Source organism: Meles meles, chromosome 21, assembly GCF_922984935.1.
Source record: "Meles meles chromosome 21, mMelMel3.1 paternal haplotype, whole genome shotgun sequence".
Lineage (NCBI taxonomy): Eukaryota > Metazoa > Chordata > Mammalia > Carnivora > Mustelidae > Meles > Meles meles.
This window is the reverse complement of record NC_060086.1, coordinates 12,713,189-12,732,034: the sequence shown is the minus strand read 5'-3', so window position 1 is coordinate 12,732,034 and position 18,846 is coordinate 12,713,189. Positions and strand designations below refer to the sequence as shown.

The following is an 18,846-nucleotide window of genomic DNA, read 5'->3' as shown; positions in this document are numbered from 1 at the left end:
AACGGAGCACAAAATCAGGACTTTTAAAAGTCTGTTCCACTGAGGGACATTGCTCCAGAGGCTAAACCAGGGTGAAGCCCACGCGGGGTCAGCGTGGCCCCAGGTCCCGCAGGGTCACAGAAGGATCGGGGGTGTCGGAGTGTTGCAGAGCTCGCAGGTGTTAGAACGGAGAAGCCGGCTGCAGAGACAGAGCCGAGGACTAAACTCTCAGCTCGGGGTTACCTTGAACTGGTCGCGGGCTGGGTGAGCTCGGAGCGCGGCTGGAGGCTGGGGATACGGGAGTGATTGGGTGCTGTCCTCTGGGGGCGCACTGAGGAGTGGGGCCCCAGGCTCTCGGCTCCTCTGGGCCGGAGACTACGAGGCCGCCATTTTCATTCTCGTCCTCCGGAACTCTACGGAAAGCGTTCAGGGAACAGAAGCTCCCAAAAGCAAACCGGAGCCGATTACTTAGTCCGGCCGCCGGTAAGGGCGGTGCAATCCCGCCTGGGGCAAAGACACTTGAGAGTCACTACAACAGGCCCCTCCCCCAGAAGATCAACAAAATATCCAGCCAGGACGAAGTTCATCTATCAAGGAAAGTAGGTTCAATTCCTAAGACACCAGCGCAATTCCAGAGGAGGAGAAAGCAAAGCACGGAACTCATGGCTTTCTCCCCATGATTCTTTAGTCTTGCGGCTACTTCAATTTTTTTTTCTTTTTTCAATTTTTTTTCTTTTTTCTTTTTTCTTCTTCTGCTAAATTTTTTAAAACTTTTACCCTTTTCTTTTTTAATGTTTTTTGACTAGTTTATCTAAATATATATATTTTTTCTTTCTTTTTTATATTTTTTCTTTATTTGTTTTATTTTTTAAATTTTTTTCTTTTTTTTTTTCAGAACCTGTTTTTATCCCCTTTCTCCCCCCCACAATTAGGGGTCTCTTCTGATTTGGTTACAGTGCATTTTTCTGGGGTCTTTGCCACCCTTTTAGTATTTTATTTGCTCCTTCATATCCTCTTATCTGGACAAAATGACAAGGCGGAAAAAATCACCACAAACAAAAGAACAAGAGACAGTACCAAAGGCTAGGGACCTAATCAACACAGACATTGGTAATATGTCAGATCAAGAGTTCAGAATGACGATTCTGAACATTCTAGCCGGGCTTGAAAAAGGCATGGAAGATATTAGAGAAACCCTCTCTGGAGACATTAAAGCCCTTTCTGGAGAAATTAAAGAACTAAAATCTAACCAAGTTGAAATCAAAAAAGCTATTAATGCGGTGCAATCAAAAATGGAGGCTCTCACTGCTAGGATAAATGAGGCAGAAGAAAGAATTAGTGATATAGAAGACCAAATGACAGAGAATAAAGAAGCCTAACAAAAGAGGGACAAACAGCTACTGGACCATGAGGGGAGAATTCGAGAGATAAGTGACACCATAAGACGAAACAACATTAGAATAATTGGGATTCCAGAAGAAGAAGAAACAGAGAGGGGAGCAGAAGGTCTACTGGAGAGAATTATTGGAGAGAATTTCCCTAATATGGCAAAGGGAACAAGCATCAAAATCCAGGAGATGCAGAGAACCCCCCTCAAAGTCAACAAGAATAGGTCCACACCCCGTCACCTAATAGTAAAATTGACAAGTCTTAGTGACAAAGAGAAAATCCTGAAAGCAGCCCGAGAAAAGAAGTCTGTAACATACAATGGTAAAAATATTAGATTGGCAGCAGACTTATCCATAGAGACCTGGCAGGCCAGGAAGAGCTGGCATGATATATTCAGAGCACTCAACGAGAAAAACATGCAGCCAAGAATACTCTATCCAGCTAGGCTATCACTGAAAATAGAAGGAGAGATAAAAAGCTTCCAGGACAAACAAAAACTGAAAGAATTTGCAAACACCAAACCAGCTCTACAGGAATTATTGAAAGGGGTCCTCTAAGCAAAGAGAGAGCCTAAAAGTAGTAGATCAGAAAGGTACAGAGACAATATACAGTAACAGTCACCTTACAGACTAATAATGGCACTAAATTCATATCTCTCAATGTTAATGGGCTAAATGCCCCAATCAAAAGACACAGGGTATCAGAATGGATAAAAAAACAAAACCCATCAGTATGTTGCCTACAAGAAACTCATTTTAGACACGAAGACACCTCCAGATTTAAAGTGAGGGGGTGGAAAACAATTTACCATGCTAATGGGCATCAGAAGAAAGCTGGGGTGGCAATCCTTATATCAGATCAATTAGATTTGAAGCCAAATACTATCATAAGAGATGAGGAAGGACACTATATCCTACTCAAAGGGTCTGTCCAACAAGAAGATCTAACAATTTTAAATATCTATGCCCCTAACGTGGGAGCAGCCAACTATATCAACCAATTAATAACAAAATCCAAAGAAACACATCAATAATAATACAATAATAGTAGGGGACTTTAACACTCCCCTCACTGAAATGGACAGATCATCCAAGCAAAAGATCAACAAGGAAATAAAGGCCTTAAATGACACACTGGACCAGATGGACATCAGAGATATATTCAGACCATTTCATCCCAAAGCAACAGAATACACATTCTTTTATTTTATTTTATTATTTTTTTTAAAGATTATTTATTTATTTATTTATTTGACAGAGAGAGAGAGATCACAAGTAGACAGAGAGGCAGGCAGAGAGAGAGAGAGGGAAGCAGGCTTGCTGCTGAGCAGAGAGCCCGATGTGGGACTCGATCCCAGGACCCTGAGATCATGACCTGAGCCGAAGGCAGCAGCTTAACCCACTGAGCCACCCAGGCGCCCCCAGAATACACATTCTTCTCTAGTGCACATGGAACCTTCTCCAGAATAGATCATATCCTGGGTCACAAATCAGGTCTCAACCGGTATCAAAAGATTAGGATCCTTCCCTGCATATTTTCAGACCACAATGCTCTGAAGCTAGAACTCAATCACAAGAGGAAAGCTGGAAAGAACCCAAATACACGGAGACTAAACAGCATCCTTCTAAAGAATGAATGGTCAACCAGGAAATTAAAGAAGAATTGAAAAAATTCATGGAAACAAATGATAATGAAAACACAACAGTTCAAAATCTGTGGGACACAGCAAAGGCAGTCCTGAGAGGAAAATATATAGCGGTACAAGCCTTTCTCAAGAAAGAAAGGTCTCAAGTACACAACCTAAGCCTACACGTAAAGGAGCTGGAGAAAGAACAGGAAAGAAACCCTAAACCCAGCAGGAGAAGAGAAATCATAAAGATCAGAGCAGAAATCAATGAAATAGAAACCAAAAAAACAATAGAAAAAATCAATGAAACTAGGAGCTGGTTCTTTGAAAGAATCAATAAGATTGATAAACCCCTGGCCAGACTCATCCAAAAGAAAAGAGAAAGGACCCAAATAAATCAAATCATGAATGAAAGAGGAGAGATCACAACTAACACCAAAGAAATACAGACAATTATAAGAACATACTATGAGCAACTCTACACCAACAAATTGGACAATCTGGAAGAAATGGATGCATTCCTAGAGACATATAAACTACCACAACTGAACCAGGAAGAAATAGAAAACCTGAACAGGCCCATTACCAGTAAGGAGATTGAAACAGTCATCAAAAATCTCCAAACAAACAAAAGCCCAGGGCCAGACGGCTTCCCAGGGGAATTCTACCAAACATTTAAAGAAGAACTCATTCCTATTCTCCTGAAACTGTTCCAAAAAATAGAAATGGAAGGAAAACTTCCAAACTCATTTTATGAGGCCACCATCACCTTGATCCCAAAACCAGACAAGGATCCCACCAAAAAAGAGAACTACAGACCAATATCCTTGATGAACACAGATGCAAAAATTCTCGCCAAAATACTAGCCAATAGGATTCAACAGTACATTAAAAGGATTATTCACCACGATCAAATGGGATTTATTCCAGGGCTGCAGGGTTGGTTCAACATCCTCAAATCAATCAATGTGATACAACACATTAATAAAAGAAAGAACAAGAACCATATGATATGCTGAAAAAGCATTTGACAAAGTACAGCATCCCTTCCTGATCAAAACTCTTCAAAGTGTAGGGATAGAGGGCACATACCTCAATATTATCAAAGCCATCTATGAAAAACCCACCGCAAATATCATTCTCAATGGAGAAAAACTGAAAGCTTTTCCGCTAAGGTCAGGAACACAGCAGGGACGTCCATTATCACCACTGCTATTCAACATAGTACTAGAAGTCCTAGCCTCAGCAATCAGACAACAAAAAGAAATTAAAGGCATCCAAATTGGTAAAGAAGAAGTAAAACTATCACTCTTCGCAGATGATATGATACTATATGTGGAAAACCCAAAAGACTCCACCCCAAAACTGCTAGAACTTGTACAGGAATTCAGTAGTGTCAGGATATAAAATCAATGCACAGAAATCAGTTGCATTTCTGTACACCAACAACAAGACAGAAGAAAGAGAAATTAAGGAGTCAATCCCATTTACAATTGTACCCAAAACTATAAGATACCTAGGAATAAACCTAACCAAAGAGGCTAAGAATCTATACACAGAAAATTATAAAGTAGTCATAAAAGAAATTGAGGAAGACACAAAGAAAAGGAAAAATGTTCCATGCTCCTGGATTGGAAGAATAAATATTGTGAAAATGTCTATGCTACCTAAAGCAATCTACACATTTAATGCAATCCCTATCAAAATACCATCCATTTTTTTCAAAGAAATGGAACAAATAATCCTAAAGTTTATATGGAACCAGAAAAGACCTCGAATAGCCAAAGGAATATTGAAAAAGAAAGCCAAAGTTGGTGGCATCACAATTCCGGACTTCAAGCTCTATTACAAAGCTGTCATCATCAAGACAGCATGGTACTGGCACAAAAACAGACACATAGATCAGTGGAACAGAATAGAGAGCCCAGAAATCGACCCTCAACTCTATGGTCAACTAATCTTCAACAAAGCAGGAAAGAATATCCAATGGAAAAAAGACAGCCTCTTCAATAAATGGTGCTGAGAAAGTTGGACAGCCACATGCAGAAAAATGAAATTGGACCACTTCCTTACACCACACATGAAAATAGACTCCAAATGGATGAAGGACCTCAATGTGAGAAAGGAATCCATCAAAATCCTTGAGGAGAATGCAGGCAGCAACCTCTTCGACCTCAGCTGTAGCAACATCTTCCTAGGAACAACGGCAAAGGCAAGGGAAGCAAGGGCAAAAATGAACTATTGGGATTTCATCAAGATCAAAAGCTTTTGCACAGCAAAGGAAACAGTTAACAAAACCAAAAGACAACTGAAAGAATGGGAGAAGATATTTGCAAACGACATATCAGACAAAGGGCTAGTATCCAAAATCTGTAAGGAACTTAGCAAACTCAACACCCAAAGAACAAACAATCCAATCAAGAAATGGGCAGAGGACATGAACAGACATTTCTGCAAAGAAGACATCCAGATGGCCAACAGACACATGAAAAAGTGCTCCACGTCACTTGGCATCAGGGAAATACAAATCAAAACCACAGTGAGATATCACCTCACACCAGTCAGAATGGCTAAAATTAACAAGTCAGGAAATGACAGATGCTGGCGAGGATGTGGAGAAAGGGGAACCCTCCTCCACTGTTGGTGGGAATGCAAGCTGGTGCAACCAATCCGGAAAACAGCATGGAGGTTCCTCAAAATGTTGAAGATAGAACTACCCTATGACCCAGCAATTGCACTACTGGGTATTTACCCTAAAGATACAAACATAGTGATCCGAAGGGGCACGTGTACCCGAATGTTTATAGCAGCAATGTCTACAATAGCCAGACTATGGAAAGAACCTAGATGTCCATCAACAGATGAATGGATAAAGAAGATGTGGTATATATACACAATGGAATACTATGCAGCCATCAAAAGAAATGAAATCTTGCCATTTGCGACGATGTGGATGGAACTAGAGCGTATCATGCTTAGTGAAATAAGTCAATCGGAGAAAGACAACTATCATATAATCTCCCTGATATGAGGACATGGAGAAGCAACATGGGGGGTTAGGGGGATAGGAGAAGAATAAATGAAACAAGATGGGATTGGGAGGGAGACAAACCATAAATGACTCTTAATCTCACAAAACAAACTGGGGGTTGCTGGGGGGAGGTGGGGTTGGGAGAGGGGGAGGGGGCTATGGACATTGGGGAGGGTATGTGCTATCGTGAGTGCTGTGAAGTGTGTAAACCTGGTGATTCACAGACCTGTACCCCTGGGGATAAAAATACATTATATGTTTATTAAAAAAAAAAAAAAAATTTGGAAGGGGAGGTGAAGCACAAGAGACTATGGACTCTGAAAAACAACCTGAGGGTTTTGAAGGGTCAGGGGTGGGAGGTTGGGGGAACAGGTGGTGGGTAATGGGGAGGGCACGTTTTGCATGGAGCACTGGGTGTTGTGCAAAAACAATGAATACTGTTACGCTGAAAAAATAAATAAAATGGAAAAAAAAAAAAAGTGACAGAAAGGGTGCCTGGGGTGGCTTGGTCAGTTAAGCACCCAACTCTTGGTTTTGGCTCAAGTTGTAATCTCAGGGTCCTGAGATCGAGTCCTGTGTTGGGCTCCATGCTCAGTGCAGAGTCTGCTCGAGATTCTCTCTCCCTCTGCCCCTCCCCCACTCTCTAAAATAAATCAATCTTTTAAAAAATAAAAAGAAGTGACAGAGGGGACGCCTGGGGGTCTGGTTAAGTGTCTGACTCTTGATTGTGGCTCAGGTCCTAATCTCGTGGTTGTTGAGTTCGAGCCCTGCATTGGGCTCCATGCTGGGTGTAAAGCTTACTTTAAAAAAAAAAACAAAACAGGGTGCCTGGGTGGCTCAGTGGTTTAGGCCGCTGCCTTTGGCTCAGGTCATGATCTCAGGGTCCTGGGATCGAGTCCCGCATCGGGTTCTCTGCTCGGCAGGGAGCTTGCTTCCCTCTCACTCTCTCTGCCTGCCTCTCTGCCTACTTGTGATCTCTCTCTGTCAAATGAATAAATAAAATCTTAAAAAAAAAAAAAAAAGTCCTTATAAAAAAAACAACAAAAAAACAGAGGCACCTGGGTGGCTCAGTGGGCTAAAGCCTCTGCCTTCAGCTCAGGTCATGATCCCAGGGTCCTGGGATCGAGCCCCGCATCGGGCTTTCTGCTCAGCAGGGAGTCTGCTTCCCTTCCTCTCTCTCTCTCTCTCTCTGCCTACTTCTCTATCAAATAAATAAACAAACTAAAAAAAAAAAACAAAAAACCAAAAAACAAAAGTGAGAGAAAATCTAAACATGTTAATTACCATAGAGGAAGCTGAGACAGTTTCAAAGAACTGGCCCCCAAGAAAAGCAACAGCCCAAATGCCTATAGGGTAAATTCTACCAAATCTCTTAACATGTAACTCCAATGTTATTTAAAATAGTAATGTCAACACAAGGAAGAAGAAGAAAGAAAACTTCTAAATTCTTTTCATGAAATCAGAATCAATCATGTTTGTAAAAACCCTGTCAAAGACAGCACAGGTGCACACATATACACCTACAGGCCACTCTCCCTCATAAGAACTATGGAGAAAACCCTAAATAAAATCTTAGCAAATGGAATCCAAGGGCATATTCCATTACATTACAATACCATTACCAAGCAGAGTTGATCCAGAGATAGCAGAAAAATTTTTATTAACAGATCAAAGAAAAATTCTATGACAATCTCCACAGATGCTGAAATGGAATTTGACAGGATTCTATATTCACTAATAAAAACTTAAAGTAAATGGCTATTTCCTTAACATACTTTAAAAAATGGTATCAGCACGCCTGGGTGGCTCAGTTAGTTAAGAGTCTGCCTTTGGCTCAGGTCATGATCACTGAATCCCAGGATCCAGCCTTGCATCAGGCTCCTTGCTCAGGGAGGAGTCTGCTTCTCCCTCTCCCTCTGCTCCTTCCCCGCTCATGCTCTCTCTCTAATAAAAATCTTAAAAAAAAAAAGAAAAAAGGGTAACTCAAGCAAAAATCTACTATCTCACTTAGCAAGGAAACATTAAGTATTCCCATTTATGTCAGTAGATATTTCTCTCCTATTCCTATTATTAAAATTTTTGAGAAGGCATTATTTAATATAATTAGACAAGATATAGACAGAAATAAAAACTGGAAAGGAAGAAACTGCAAGTATCATTATTTGCAGGTAGATCAGCTGCTATCCCTTGAGAGGTTCATAGGGTCAACTGAAAAACAACTATAGACAATAAATATAAGGTAAAATTAATATAGAATATAAAACCCACCACACTTCTAAATTTAAAAAAAAAAATGGTTAAAAAGTACAGTGGAAGAAAAGATACCATTTACAAAAGTGACAGAAAAGATAAAATAACCAGGAAGGAACTTAACAAAAAAATGTTTAACATTTAAACTAAAAAAAAATTCAAAATGCTCTTGCTGAGGGATATAAAGGAAGGCTAGGCCAAATGGAACAGAACTTAGAAAGGGTCAATATTATAAAAAATTCTAAAGTTTAACAATAAGGTTTGTTTTGAATTTCATTATCAATCTACCTACTGGAATTAGAAAAGCTGAGCTCAAAATTTACATAAAAATGTAAGCACAAAGATATCCAGGATGATTCTGAAAAATGTAGAGTAAAAAGGGGAGATGAACGCTACAAGAAGGATTTAGTAATTGCATAAGTGCAGACCGGTGCACAAACAGAGCAATAATGCAGAAATTGAGAAACTAACCAAACATTTGGCTTCTAAAGTTATGGGGCATCAGTCAGGGTAGAAAGGGGCTATTCTCAGAGATGCACGACCACAGCACACACACAGCCACAGTGCAACAGAAATGGCGCTCTCAGCTGTCCTACAAGGTCCCAACAACCACTAGCACAGGGCTGAAGAATCAGATCACTAACTTGCAATAATGCCTCATCATGGTAAGTTTAAGAAAACTCACTTCTGTTAGGATGACATCATCATCCAGGTCCTCATCGTCGTGTTGCTGAGGAGCCGGGGTGACCAGCATAGGAACCCCTTCCTCATCAGAGGAGTCAGATATGGTGATGGGTCCATCTCTGAGATTGATCCAGTCTAAAAGGAGGCAGAGAACATGGTTACCAGGAGATGAGTGTGATCTTCGGTCTTTTAATTCAATTTTGGCATGAAAAGGGTCAAGCCTAAAGGCAAATTCATGGCTACTGGTGTTTTAGCTTATCTCCTCAAGCAGCACACACGCCCAAATATTAACAGCTAGGTTTCTGTGGTGAGCCCTGCCAATAATACATTTTAGGAATCAAAAGAGAAAATCTGACAATGTTATCAACCTTTTCTTATACTAGGTCTGAGAAATCTGTTGGTGAAATCTTGACTGCCAATTTTTAAAAAGTGAAATCATGGTCTCCCACCTCATCTCTGTTCTTCCCAGGGAATAAAACACTGTTTTATTATTCAACTGACTAATCTGAAAAAAACTTTCACTCAAAACTAGGAAAATTTTCATTTAATATTTAAAATACCAATTTATTCACCTTAGACATAAACTTTAGATACAATTTATACACAGTTCAATATTTCAAAAACCCATTTATCATCTACGACTATAAAAAACAGAAAATTCCTAATTTCTTTTTATTTTTAAATTTTATTATTATTTTTTAAGATTTGAGAAACAGAGAGCATGTGAACATAAGTGAGCGCTGGAGCAGGTGAAGGACAGAGGGAGAGGGAGGAGAGAAGCAGATTCCCTGCTAGGCATGGAGCCTGATGCAAGGCTGGATCCTGGGATCCTCCCTGTTTGGGGGGAGGCCTGCTGCTCTCTCTCCTACTCCCCCTGCTTGTGTTCCCCCTCTCTGTCAAATAAATAAATCAATAAATCAACAAAAATCGTTAAAAAAAAAGAAAGAAAATGGTCTTAAAAAAAAAAGAGCGAGCATGTCTATGAATTACTGGGTAACAGAAACTTAATTTTTTTCTGCCTGGCTCATGGGAACATTAAAGGTTAAAACAGGTAAAAGAGAGAAAATGCATTTGAGAGTCCTAGGTTAGAGACGGGGAAAAAAACACAATGAGAAAAGAGGCACCATCAATTACAAATGTTGAAATTTCTCCATTAAAGCTCTAATATCTTTCTCAAAGCAAATGCCTCATTTATTTTTACGGTATCCAACAATTTGAAAAGCCATCTAAAGCCAATTATCTCACTTTATCCCTGTAACAGAGCTGTGGTGAGCCAGGGACAGCAGTCTGTTGAATCTAAGGTCAGACCACCTGGGTTCAAGTCTCCGCTCCACTATAAGAAAGCCGCATGATGCTATTACCTAACTTCGTCAAGCATCCACTTCCTCAACACTAAAAAAAGTTAACAATGATGGCTTGAGGGGAGAAGGCTCACACCCACAGCCTGCAGGGTGGACAGCCAACCAGAGGTAGCCCAATTCATGACAGAATTCCACATTTTCCTGAATGTTCCCAATCATTATATTCCTTTGGTCATGTTCAGATACTGAATAATTTTTGTTGTTGTTGTTGTTTTTTACAATTTTGTTTAATTTTCTTTGGAAGAATCTAATTGGCCTTATTAAGCAATTCTTGATTTGGGCAACACCCCATCTAGCAAGCAGAATGGAGCTTTGGACAATTTTGTCTTATTTTACCACTGGTTTTGGAGAGAATCCCAAGCTCAGTCGGCCATTCCCAAAAAAACCCACCCTGTGGAGGTCCACTATGAAGAGACACTAAGGCAGAGGCACCAGACACCAGGGTCAAGAGTGCCAGCGCCAGAGCACAATGAACAAGCCTCCGGCCGCCTTCTATTGCTTCGCTCCCAGAATGCTGGCAGTCTCAGATTCCTTAGGCAGGAAATGTACATTCCTCTCTGCAAGAACTGGCCCAAGACCAGAACACTTACTGACACCCTTGGAGGACCCAATGAAAAAGCTGGCTTGAAACCTATCGTCTCAGAGTGGAAGCCCAATGGCTGACAAGATTATTCCCCAACGCACCATGTATAAATACATCAGCCTTTAAAAAATTAAAGTGTAACAAAATCTATGAACCAAATGTCAAACTCCATGAATTAATCAAAAGGCCCATACCTGAGTGACCATCACCAAGGTCAGTAAATACATTTCGAGCACATTAATAGTCTCCTAACTCCACAGACTAGTTCTGCTTGTTTTTTGAGTATACATTCATTTCTGGCTTTCTTGCAAATACCAGGCCCACGCATCCATGCTATGGCATGTGCTGTAGCTCTCTGCTGTATGTAATCCACTATATGACTCTATCGCAAGTTATTTATTTTTCTGTCAATGGACATTTGGGTTGGTTCCAGTCTTGGCTATTTTGGGTAACAGAGTCTTGAACACTCTTTTTTTTTTTAAAGAGAGAGAGGGAGAAAGAACCTTAAGTAGGCCCCACGCCCAGCACGGAACCCAACTTGGGCTTGATCCCACGGCCCTGATTATCATGATCTGCGCCAAAATCAAGAGTTGCACACTTAACTGAGCCACCCAGATGCCCCAATGCTGTCTTGAACGCTCTTATGCATGTCTCTTGGTATACTCATTTCAGTTGGGTACATTCTAGGAGGGAAGTGCTAAACCATAGGTAAAGCATATGTTCAATTTCAGTGGACAACGCCAAATAATTTTCTCAACTGTGCTAATATACACTCCTGCCAGCAGTGTGGGGTGGGATAGTACCTGTACTTCATGTCCTTAGTGGAACATAGCCATGCTCATTCATTTATATATCATCTATAGCTGCTTTCATCTTACAATGGTATAGCTGAGTAACTGCCAGACAGCATAAGACTTCCAAGGCAAAAACAGTGACTATCTAACTTTTAAGTTTGTGGAGTCCTCATTTATTCAGTTTTCTTCAAACACGATATTAGATGCATCTCATAAACTTCAACAATTTGTATTTGCATTATCACGCAATTCAAAATATTTTTATTTCCACTGTGATTTCTTTTTTGAACCGTAAGTCATTCTGAAATGTATTCCTATGTTCCACACATAGAGGGATTTTCTAATTATATTTCTGTAATTGATTTACAACTTAATTCCAACATGGTTAGAGAATATAAGCTATATGATTTCAATCCTCTGAAACCCGGATCTTGTTTTGTGGCTCAAAATGGCCAATTTTGTTAAATACGTTGGGTGCAATACTCCATTCATGTCTATTATGTCAAACTGATTGTGTTTTATATTCACATCAATGTTTGTGTATGCTTGCTCTGTCAGTTAATGAAAGAAACATATTTAAAATCTCCATTGTAATTGTGGATTTATCCATTTTTCCTTTTAGTTCTGTCAATTTTTGCTTTGTGTATTTTCACAACATGTTACTGAGTGTACAGAGATTAGAACTGTTTTAACTTTCCAATGCACTGGCCCCTTTATCATTATAAACTCTTTATTTATTAATACTTCTGGCTAAAGTGTCCACTTTACCTGATGATACATAGACATACCATCTCTTTTTTGTGCTATTTGCATAACCTATATTTTTTTATTCCTGTACTTTTAACCTTTGTTTATTATACCTTCATTTTTGGGGAAAGATTTTATTTATTTATTTGACAGAAAGAGATCACAAGTAGGCAGAGAGAGAGAGAGAGAGAGGGAAGCAGGACCCCTGCTGAGCAGAGAGTCCGATGTAGGACTTGATCCCAGGACCCTGGCTTAACCCACTGAGCCACCCAGGCACCCGACCATTACCTTCATTTTTAAACCTATTTTTACTGGGTATGGAATTCTTGCAATTGAATACTACATGGCATTTAATGCAACATGGCAGAATCTCAAAACATCACACTGGACAAAAAAATTCAGGCATAAAGAATATAGACTGTATGGTTCCATTTATATGAAACTGTATAGTGACAAAAAACAGATCAGTAGTAGTTTCCTTAGGCTGAGGGTAGGGTGAGGACTGACTGCAGACAGGACATAAAGGAACCTTTCTGGGATGACAAATATGTCTCACATCATGAATAAAGGGGGTGATTACATGGGTATTTTCATTTTTCAAAGCTCACTGAACTATATCCTTAAAAGGTGTGCATTTATTTAAGTAAATTATACCTCATAAAGCAGATTTAAAAATAAAGAAATCTACAGGAGTTGGCCCTATAAAAATTATTAATATAGCTCATAAAAGCAAAACTCTGCAATCCTGAAAAAAATCCTCATGCAGGGTGCAAAATACACAAAACTTGTCTAACAGAAAAATATACCTCCAAAGTGAATAATTTCCCCAAAGGAATTAGTTGTTCTGAAACCCTGTTCAAGTATATTTAAAACCCAGTTAAAAGACAACTACAACATTAATTTGATATACATGTTTAAAAGATTTGGAAACGATCCTATATACAAATCATAGCTAAGATTTAAAACTTTCTGAATCGTAATAAATTATGGCTCTCTTACTACCAAGCTAGATAATAAACTCTTCATAAAATCCTTAAAAAGTAGTACTTCTTTTGCATTAATAATTTGCATAGTTTAAGCACTTTATTTTTCTCTATTTGCTTAATAAAATCTGTTCAACTTTAGGGGTGCCTGGGTGGCTCAGTGGGTTGGGCCTCTGTCTTCTGCTCAGGTCATGATCCCAGGTCCTGGGATCGAGCCCCGCATTGGGCTTTCTGCTCAGCGGGGAACCTGCTTCCTTTCCTCTCTCTCTGCCTGCTTGTTATCTCTCTCTGTCAAATAAATAAATAAAATCTTAAAAAAAAAAAATCTGCTCAACTTTAAATATTCTCTGAAAGCCAAATGTATATAATTTACCCTCTGCTGGGGAAAAAAATCATCTTCATAAGCACAAAATATTATCAGTGGGAAAAAAAAAACCTCAAAAAATATACAGTACAATTTCTTCCATGGAAATTTTTAAAAAAAGATTATATTTATTTGAGAATGTGTATGCACTCAAGTGGGGAGGGGAGTGACACAGGGAGACGGAGAAGTAGACTCCTCACTAAGCAGGGAGCCCGACTTGGGACTTGATCCCAGGACCCCGAGATCATGGCCTGAACAGACACTTCACTGTCTGAGTTATCCAGGAGCCCCCTTCCATGGAATTTATACTTACAAAAAATACTTTTCCTACTCAGCAGCATGAACTTCTTCCTTTCAACCTAAGTGTAAATGTAAATTCTGATTTGACAGGGAATTTCACATGCATTTAGGAATGTTACAGAAATGCAGGCTCCCTTCCCTTTTTGAATCAATGAACTTCCCCAAATTTTAAACACTGTACAATGAAAGAACACATATTCTAAAATTCCCTGTAAGGCACCCAGAATCTTTTGGGAAAAAAAATTAAGCATCATATGAAAGGACAAAAGTGCTGTAGCGGCACTTTCAGATCATACAGGCCCGGAGAAGCACTCCTTTGAAGACCCCATTCCTTCCAAAACGGAACTGTCACAGCTCCCATACTCCCACTCTTAAGATCCAATGACTGCACATTCACAGCTTATTTCAGCTTGCTCATTAATAGCTTAATAATGCACTTGTGATGAAAGATTCTTAAAACTTCATTCATGCCAGTATGTGTCACCATCTGACACAAAATTCCAGTCTAATGAGCCCATTACACCAGATGTTCTGAGGTCTAAAAATGAAATGTCTCTGGGGTCCACATGGTGCAAAACAGGTTCATTTCAAAGAAACTATGACTATACCATAAAGAGAAAAAACAATGATAAAAGGGAGAAAGTGAGAATGAACACTTACCTTGTCCCCTGTGGCAGTGAAAATTGTTCAAGTGAATGACTTCTTCATTATTGTTCCCCTCTGCCATTTTCAAATGCAGACATACACATATGTGCTTGCTAATATCTAAACATGGCGACTATCTGTTCAAAAGGGTCTGAAAAAAAAAAAAAACAAACCACATTAAGAATGAGGGATTGTCAAAACTCTTCCCACATATTTGAAGGTAGCATTCTAAGCTTATGGTGAAACCACTGAAGGGAAAAATAAAAGAATGTGTAACTAAAAAGCTGATAGGTCGGGGGAGAAGGATAATTTTTAAAAAACCCTATTATTGCAAAATAACATATAACAGAGGAATAAAGGATCAAAGAACAAATGGAACATACAAAGAATAAAATAAACTTAAAAACTCAATCACAGCAACCTACGGAATGGAAGAAAATATTTGCAACTCATAGTATCTTGTAAGGAGTTAAAATCCAAAACATACAGAGAAGTTCCACGACTCAATAGCCAAAAAGCAAATAATCCAATTTTTAAATGGGCAAGGAACCTAGATAGACATTTTTCCAATAAGATGCTCAAATGGATTACAGGTACATGAAAAGGTGCTCATTATTACTAATCACCAGGGAAATACAATCAAAACCGAGATGATAGCCTCCCCCTTGTTAGAAAAAGATAAAGAGATAACAAATGCTGACAAGGGTATAGACAAAAGACAGCCCTCCTACAGTACTGGAGGGGATGTAAATTCCCTTCATGCAAACTAGTATGGGGGTGCATCAAAAAATTAAAAACAGGGCACCTGGGGGCTCAGTCAGTTATGCCTCTGCCTTTGGCTCACTTCATGATCCCAGGGTACTGGGACTGAGTCCTGCATTGGGATCCCTGATCAATGAAAAGTCTGCTTCTCCCTCTGCCTCCACCACCCCCAACCTCACGTGTGCTTTTCTCTCAAACATACTTAAAACAAACAAACAACCCCCCCCCCCCAAATTAAAAATAAAACTACCATATGATCCAGCAATTCCATTTCTGGGTATGTATCTGAAGGAAAAGAAATCACTAATGTTGAAAAGATATCTGCACCCCCATGTTCGCTGCAGCATTATTTACAACAGCCAAGATGTGGACACAGCCCAAGTGTTCATTCAGTGAATGGGTAAAGAAAATAGAGGGGCACCTGGGTGGTTCAGTTAAGTGTCCAACTCTTGGTTTCAGCTCAGGTCATGATATCAGGGTCCTGAGAATGAGCCCTGTGTTGGACTCTGCACTGAGCATGGAATCTGCTTGTCCTTCTCCCTCTACTCCCTCTTGTAAGTAAATTTAAAAAAGAAAAAGAAAAAAGAAATGCTAGAAAACAGAATGTTACTAAGCTGTAAAAAAGAGGGCAATCCTGTCATTTGCAAGAACATGGATGAATTATACACTAAGTATTATACACTAAGTGAAATGAAACAGAAAAACAAACAAGATATGATTTCACATGTAGAGTCCAAAAAAAAAACTCGAAACCCCACAAAGACCCAAACTTGTAGAAAGTAAGATCGCATAGGGTTACCAAAGGTAGGAGAACTGGATAAAGGAGTCAAAAGGAACAAACTTCCAGTTATAAAATAAGTAAGTCATGGGACCAGAGGTACAACATGAGGACTACAGTTAACACTGCTGTAGGGTGTATTTGGAAATTGCTAAGAGAGTAAATCCTGAAAGATCTCATTGCAAGGGAAAACACATTTTTCTCTTTTTTGGGGGGTTACCCATATGAGATGATGTTAACTAAACTTTCCAAGGTAATTACTTTGCAATTTATGTAAGTCGTTATCTTGTACAACCTAACTACAATCATGTTGGAAACTGTATTACATAAACAGACAACATAAACACTGTTAAGAAAAAGCTTTAAAGCAAAAGGATGGAAAGCAATATACTGGTCAACTAATAATAATATTATTATTAAATAATATTTAATAATATAATAATAATATATTATATATGATATATATAATATATTATTATTAAATAATAAAAATCTTTATTATTTATTACTTGATTTTTCAGTCATAAGATGTCCATCTGATTTTTTTTTTTTTAGATTTTATTCATTTATTTCAGAGAGAGAGATCACAAGTAGGCAAAAGGCAGGCAGAAAGAGAGGGGGAAGCAGGCTCCCTGCCGAGCAGAGAGCCCAATGCGGGGCTCGATCCCAGGACCCCGGGATCACGACCTGAGCTGAAGCCAGAGGCTTTAACTGACTGAGCCACCCAGGTGCCCCTCCATCTGATTTTTTAAACAAACTCCAATTCTATGTTGAAGCCCTCTTTTCAACTAATCTTTTCTTTTTGTGAGGGGCAGAAGAGGTGCAACAAAACCCATGAAAAATTCTATGAATAGGCTAGGATCAGACAAAATTGACAAGTAGGGTGATTTCATCCAGTTAAGAGGGTCAACTCACAGAAGATACAGTATTAAATGTGTATGAATCTAATAATATAGTTTCAAAAAATACATACACCTCAAACTGACAGAACTTAAAGAAGTAACACAAATCCACACTTATAGCTGGACAGATCTGAAGAGCACTATCAAACCGCTTGACCTCATTGACAATGAGAAACCACTCTACCTAACAACTGCAGAACACATATTCAAGTATACAGAGAACATTTACAAAATGGATTATATCCCAAGTCATAAGGCTAGTCTCAACAAATTTCACGGGCTTGAAATCATACAGTATATTGTTACCTGAAAACACTCAGTAAAAGATAACCAGGAAATTTCTAAATACTGAAAATTAAGCAAACTAAACAACTCATGGATTAAAGAAGAAATTATGACGAAAATTAGAAACTCCTGTATTTTGACTGGATGAACCAAACAGTAATGAAAACAAAATGTGTCAAAATTCATAGGCTTGGGGCGCCTGGGTGGCTCAGTGGGTTAAGGCCTCTGCCTTTGGCTAGGGCATGATCTCAGGGATGGAGCACCACATCGGGCTCTCTGCTCCGCAGGGAGCCTGCTTCTGCCTTTCTCTCTCTCTGCCTGCTTTTCTGTCTACTTGTGATCTCTGTCTGTCAAATAAATACACAAAATCTTAAAAAAAAAAAAAAAATCTTAGGCTGGAATTAAAGCAGTGTTTAGAGGACAATTTATACATCCAAATGCTAGTTTAGAGAAGAAAAAGGACCAAGAAATCAATGACTGAACCCTCCATCTCAGGAAGCTAGAAAAAGCACAGTAAATCAAACCAGAAAAATAGAAGGCAATCCTAACAGCAGAAATCAACAAAATAGATACAAACATATAAAGAAAAGTCCAAACAAAAAGTTGTTTCTCTAAAAAGATTAAGAAGACTGATAAACCTCTATCATAACTGATCAAGGGAAAATGGGAGAAAACACAACCAACCATTATCAGGAATGTAAAAGAAGATACCACCACAGATTCTACAATACAAAAGGAGTATTATGTATAATTTTATACCAATCAATTTGCAATTGTGACTGGACAAACTCTTTGAGATACAACTTACCATAGGTGAAGAAAAGTTTTTATTTATTTATTTTAAAATTATTTAGTTAGGTAATCTCTACACCCACTGTGGGGCTCAAACTCACGGCCCTGAAATCAAAAGTCACATGCTTTGTGGACGGAGCCAGCTAGGTGCCCCTGAACAAAGAAAACTAAATCTCAACAGAGCTCTAACAAATAAGGAAACTGAATCAGTAACTAATAACTTTCCCGCAAAGAATACTGTAAAAGCCCTGAAACCTTTCCCAGTAAAGTCTTCTAAATATCCGAGGAAGAAGTGTAACTAATATTACAAAAACTGAGAGAACAGAAAAAGAACAAACATTATTTCTGAATCATTTTATGAGGCCTGCATAATTCTGATACTAAAAGCTCATTAGAACAGCACAAGAGGGGCGCCTGGGTGGCTCAGTGGATTAAGCCACTGCCTTCGGCTCAGGTCATGATCTCCGGGTCCTGGGATCGAGCCCCGCATCGGGCTCTCTGCTCTGCAGGGAGACTGCTTCCTCCTCTCTCTCTGCCTGCCTCTCTGCCTACTTGTGATCTCTCTCTCTGTCAAATAAATAAATAAAATC

The 18,846-nt window shown here is 39.1% G+C and overlaps 1 protein-coding gene across 3 annotated transcripts in view; it reads right to left on the bottom strand.

Annotated features, from left to right (window-relative positions):
- The window catches only part of RNF216 (ring finger protein 216), a 146,570-nt gene that overhangs the window by 115,447 nt on the left and 12,277 nt on the right, over positions 1 to 18,846 (bottom strand). For all 3 annotated transcript variants that reach the window (XM_045993528.1, XM_045993530.1, XM_045993529.1), the window contains exons 2-3: positions 14,753 to 14,888; positions 8,962 to 9,095 (exon numbers count right to left, since the gene is read on the bottom strand). In XM_045993528.1, the coding sequence (XP_045849484.1) occupies positions 8,962 to 9,095; positions 14,753 to 14,819 (201 nt within the window). In that variant the 5' untranslated portion in view covers positions 14,820 to 14,888. The remainder of the gene's footprint in view (positions 1 to 8,961; positions 9,096 to 14,752; positions 14,889 to 18,846) is intronic.